Source organism: Microtus ochrogaster, linkage group LG1 (genome assembly GCF_000317375.1).
Source record: "Microtus ochrogaster isolate Prairie Vole_2 linkage group LG1, MicOch1.0, whole genome shotgun sequence".
NCBI lineage: Eukaryota > Metazoa > Chordata > Mammalia > Rodentia > Cricetidae > Microtus > Microtus ochrogaster.
Window position 1 is genome coordinate 34,970,553 of NC_022027.1, and position 6,000 is coordinate 34,976,552.

A 6,000-nucleotide genomic window follows, 5' to 3' on the forward strand; every position below is an offset into this window, starting at 1 on the left:
GGTCATCCCTGACTCTAGCTACAGCTGCTGTCCCAGGGCTGTAAATCAAGAAATGTCCTTAGAAACCATAGGGATTTCTAGACAGAGAATTTTTTTATTGATTTTATTGAGCTCTACATTTTTCTCTGCTCCCCCTCCCTGCCTCTCCCTTCCCTTCAACCCTCCCTCAAGGTCCCCATGCTTTCAATTTACTCAGGAGATCTTGTCTTTTTCTACTTCCCATGTAGATTAGATCTATGTAAGTCTCTCTTGGTGTCCTCATTGTTGTCTAAGTTCTCTGGGATTGTGTTTTGTATGCTGGTTTTCTTTGCTTTTTGCTGTAGAAGGAGCTGCGGTGGGCTGTGTTCCTGCCACCCAGCTCCCGGCCACCTGGCTAGCTTATGCCCCAAAATAACAACACACAAATTGTATTAATTTAAACACTGCCTGGCCCATTATATCTAGCCTCTTCTTGGTTAACTCTCATACCTTGCTTAACCCATATTTAGTAATTTGTGTAGCACCACGAGGTGATGTCTTACCAGGAAGAGTCTAGTGTACGTCCATCTTGGGCTGGAGCTTCATCACATCTGACCCAGAGAGGAGGGGCATGGCAACTGCCTCACTTCCTCCCAGCATTCTGTTCTGTCTACTCCACCTACCTAATTTTCTGACCTATCAGGCCAAGCAGTTTTCTTTATTAACCAATGAAACAACAGATTGACAATTGACCTTCCCACATCAGCTTTGTGACCAATTTCTTGAGTTTTTTGTATATTCTGGAGATCAGTCTTCTACCTGCTGTGGGAATTTCTGTAACAAGGAATATGTGAAAGAAAGGGATACAGAAACCTAATAGAGACCTCAAAGGGCAAGACAACCCAAGACCAAGTTTTCAGCACAAAAGAGATTTATTTGTCCCAGAGAAACCGATGGCATGGATAACGGACAGAGACAGGAGATAGAAAATGAGAGAAAAGGGGAAGGGAACAAGGGAGAGGGGAGGAAAGAAACAACAGAAAGGGTGAATGGGGTATTTCTCCCAAAGGAACTGCCTCTGCATAGAGAGGAGACAGATGTGACCCAGAGGCAAATGGCTGTAAACCGAGAAACCCAGTGTTAGGATGAGCTGGTTAATTTTGATTGGGCATTTTAATTATGGTGACATAAAGGGGGTTTGATTGTTGGACTTCAATACTTTAATAACTGGACCTTGGTAGTCAGTCTCAGAAGAAGGAAGGGCCAAATAAGGGTATGGACCTTGGGGGCTAGCTTTAGGAATGTAACTCAACAGTTTTTAGCAAGATAGAGGGGATGAAGGAGAACAGCAAAGCCTGTTAGAACCATATTTGCCATGTGTAGGCTTGCTAGATCCCCTTCAATAAGTTCCTTATTAATATAGAAAGTCTTTGATTTTCTGTGAAGAAAGGGAGACTTAAAATAATAATGACCTGGAGACTTTAACACCCCTTAAAGTACTGCCTTTAATTTTCTCTGGGATGAAATTAATCATGCAGCCACAGCAAGGAACTCCACGTAGAGATAAACATTGATCACATTTATTTATTGCATAAATAATGTTGAAATTTAAATAAACACAATCTGAAAGAACAATTGGAGCCAAAAAAATAATAACACAATCTACTAGGAAGTGGAAGAGAAACATCAGCAATTTCTTTGGGCTATTACAGCCATGGTAGTGATTATCCCTCTAGGGACTAATAATTGTCTCGGAAAGCATTTCATTGTGTTCTTTTAATGCAATAGTTAAATTTTATACCAGCCACAGAAAACAGACAGCGCTCTGCTGAGGGAGTACTAATATCACAGATTAGTCCTTTAAGGCCAGACCACTTTCTCTTTCGCTGCTAAATGTTCACTGATGTACAGTTTTCTAATCCCAAATCCATCTATAAACAATTTAAACAGTGCAAGTCAATTTCAACACAAGTTGTTGGGTTGGTTTTATCGATGTTTTTTGGGGCGGGTTCTCATGGTGGCTCAGTTTGACACTAAATTTACTACGAAACTAGAGCTGATTTTGAACTCCTGATTTTTCTATATTTACTTTTGAAATGTTGGGATTACAGGCATGTGTCACCACATTCAGCAATTTATTGGTTAACTCTAAGACTATAAAGGAAAACAGATCACAAACTCATAAAGAAAAAGAAAAGACGCTTGTCTCCCTAAAGAAGTTATCCTTTCTCTCCTACAAGAATCTTTGCGCAGAGGAAACTCTTATGTGCATCTTTTGGTGCCTCCCTTTTAAAATAGATAATGTTTTGAGCATTTATTCATTCTCAAATTCAGCACAGAATCATTAGTCCATATTTTCTGAAGACTGTTTCATTTCTGTTTTTTACTAAACAGGCAACACAGTCACAGATCTACGGCAAGGACAGGTCAGAATAATAAGCAACGAAGTATGCAATGAACCATCTGGTTACGGTGGAAGCGTCTTGCCTGGAATGCTCTGTGCTGGGGTGCCTTCGGGTTCAGTGGATGCATGCCAGGTATTATCGATGTCATCATCGAGAAGTTTATAGGCATTTTCAAGCACGTTATTCTGTCACTGGCATAAAGATAACAACAATTGCCACACACAACTCTGAATCTCAAAAAATGTATGCCCTTAATTATAAATGAAAAACATCTTTTCTGAATCTCATCTGTCATGAAAATATTAACTTTCAATTGCTATGAATGTTCAAGCCAATATTATACAACATGGTGGATACAATTAAAGATAAAGTATAATCTGCTTCAAAGTTGCTAGAGATTAAACTTTTATGTTTTTATCACAAGGAGCAAAGTAACTGTTTTGAATTGTAGAAATATTAGCTAGAAGTATTTTCTATCCTACAAATATATATAATGACCAATTCATAATAAAATAATCAGTTACTAAGTTTATAAATAATTACTAAGTTTTAACATACCATTTTATTTGTAAACACTCTTCAGTCTCAGTCCAATTAATAAAAATACCATAGTATGCATCCACCAAAGATATCTAAATTTTGAAGTACTTTAAAGAAAGTAGCTTAGTTAATTGAGCCATAAGGGGTCCTAAATTATATAATAACAGAAAAGAAAAAGAAAGAAAAGGGGAGGGGGAAGAAAAAGAAAAGGAAGAGGAGAGAAAATAGGGAAAACAAAAAGAAAAAGGAAAAGAACTTTGTCTCTAGCCTGTAAAACTTTAACTACCCCAAAACAAACAGTATGTGTACAATTTTCTTCATTAGTGGTTAGTATAAAATTTAATATTAAAATTTTAATGAAATTAATGAAACTTAAGACAAAGGATTCCATTCCCTTGTCTGATACTAAGCCAATATAATCACAGGAGCAAATAGTTAAACATTATAAATATTCAAGTGTCTTCAGGTGTGGAGCCCTTGCCCACCTTCCACAACGACAAATCGTCAAGTTTCATAAAGTCTTCTGTAGAACTTAGCAGTCAGAGAGTAACCCAACTTGACAATTTCAGATCTACTGAATATTGGTTACAACAGCTTAAGGGGATAGCGTATTAAAATGTTCTTTTCAGTATTCCTCTCTCATGCAATCAGCTTCTGTATATACAAACCCTGCCCTTCATGTCAGGCAGCTTAATGACGTCACTATCATGAAATTTTTCCTTGTTTTATATTGGCCTCACTAATTGTTACTTGAAACACTCTAACACAGAGATTTTCTGTCTCAAAAATATAATAAATAAATAATATTTTACGAAGAAGTTTATAATATCAATTTCCTACATTCATTCAAAAATACATCTTTTCATTTATTTCTGTGTGACATTCCTTGTGTTAATGCAACTAGGTCATCCCTGCACTTATCAGGTTTAGAACCAAGAATGCAAGTTCAATCCAGGCAGTGGTGGTGCACACCTTTAATCCCAGCACTTGGGAGGCAGAGGTAGGCAGATCCCCGTGAGTTCCAGGACAGCCTGGTCTACAGCGCTAGTTCCAGGACAGGCTCCAAAGCTACAGAGAAACCCTGTCTTGAAACAAACAAACAAACAAACAAACAAAAGAATTCAAGTTCAAGCATCTGCCACTAGGCAGTAAAACTAACTAGGTACAATAAAAGTTACATGACACTCATGGGTAGCTTTTGCTTATACATAGTAGATAAATTATAATTCAGAAAAATTTGTCAGCATAGGAAAAATAGTATCGAAAACATAACAAGGAAATCCTGAGGACTGGTGAAATGGAGCATGAAGCATCATCCAAAGGAATGAGGTACCAGCCAGCTTCATGCAGTACTTGTCAAGCAAGTTGGTGATTCACACACTGACCTTTCTCTCTGTCTAAACCATTAATTAAATAGGTATGGAAAACCTAACTACTAAGAGCAGTCAAATGAGTAGCTAACTTTTCTAGACATACGTTTGGTGGTAAAAGCTGGGTTTTATTAGTACTGACTGTACACCAAGCTCTTCCCACAGTACTTTGTGTGTTAAGCTCACTTAAACTCATAAAAACATCATTTATTGATAAGAGAATTGTAGTGCAGAGATGTTAAAGAGCTTGCTGGAGTTCACAGAGCTGACAGGTGGAGGACTCAAACTCGGGCTTTCTAGCTCCAGAATTCACAGAATTAACTGATAATATAGTATCTTTTAAATGTATCTCTCTAATTAGATTATTGCGTGTATAAGTGTTTAGGCAGTTGGTTATTGGCATTGGCTGATAAATATGTCATAAGAAACACTTTAGTTACTGTCGAACAAATTTCTTGCCAATTATTCGCTAAAAGAATAATAGTGGATGAGTTACTATGCATCAAGCATCTCACTGGGTAGTAAAGAAAGGGTAGTAAGTGACAAGTCTATAAGCTCATTCTCTCAAAAACTATTTCACTGGCATCTCCTATGGACTAGACACCTAGGTTGCACCTGTGTCAAGAACAAGGATGCTCCCTTCCCTGGTGGACTTTGCAACAGCACTGCTCACGCAGATATTGGTCAAGTATCAAAAAGCACGGAATGCTAACTCAAGGAGAGCTGACCAGTGGGAATAATCAAGCCTTCATAAAATATTGAAGAAGCAGGAACATAGATACCACAGAGTATGAGGTCACAGTAAGAAGCTAATGGAGCCCCAAGATGAAAGTACAAAGGAAAGCCGAGGGTCATAGAAAGCTTCCTAGGATGAAAGACTGAGATGGAGAGGAAGCCACCAGGAAGAAAGACTAGCTAATGAGCTCTGCAACTTCTCAGCCTTGCTTGTATACTTGAAGGATTTCAGGCTTTTTTTCATGGCTTATTGTCTCTCAGAAAGGCATAGGCTCGTAAATGACTAAGACTTCATCTGCTGCCATAGAAATAAACTGCAGATTCCAGGGTTGCTTTTCCACTTAAGTAATCAATGGCTTTCTTTCCTTCAGGGTGATTCTGGTGGCCCATTAGTACAAGAAGACTCACGGCGGCTTTGGTTTGTTGTGGGGATTGTGAGCTGGGGCTATCAGTGTGGCCTGCCAAATAAGCCAGGAGTGTATACTCGAGTGACAACCTACCGCGACTGGATTCGTCAGCAAACTGGAATCTAGTGCAGCATAAGCAAACATGCTGTGAAGTATGCATGCAATTGTGCCTGACTCAGATGACATAACTGAGCTTTTTACCTGCAAAGGAAACTGGAAATGTCTCATCTTAACATAAAAATGTGCCTTAACCAACAGTATTTAATATTTCTTTGTCAGTATGGCTTTTTACATTGTATTGTATCATAGCTACGTAAGAGAAGAAATATGTTAAACTAGTTATAGGGTTAATAATTTTGTTATAGGCATGGTGAGTTTTAGTAGTGAGAAATTAGGTACAAGGAGGAAGAGTCGGGAGTGCTCTCTGATGTCTCATTGAAGCTGGTAGTACAAAGAGTGTGGGTTACACAAAGGAAGTTGAAGCTGTATGAGGATAGAAAAACAGTATCTATTTAGAATGTATAAATAGTTAATATGTTCTAGAAAAAGTAGTACTAGCATTAAATTTTGAAGACATTGTACAAA

At 38.1% G+C, this 6,000-nt stretch overlaps 1 protein-coding gene across 1 annotated transcript in view; it reads left to right on the forward strand.

Moving 5' to 3' along the window:
* Tmprss11d (transmembrane serine protease 11D) overlaps positions 1 to 5,541 on the forward strand; it is a 33,558-nt gene extending 28,017 nt beyond the window's left edge. Inside the window, exons 9-10 of the mRNA XM_026785022.1 lie at positions 2,353 to 2,495; positions 5,380 to 5,541. Coding sequence (XP_026640823.1) covers positions 2,353 to 2,495; positions 5,380 to 5,541 — 305 coding nt within the window. The remainder of the gene's footprint in view (positions 1 to 2,352; positions 2,496 to 5,379) is intronic.
* Positions 5,542 to 6,000: the final 459 nt, after the last annotated feature.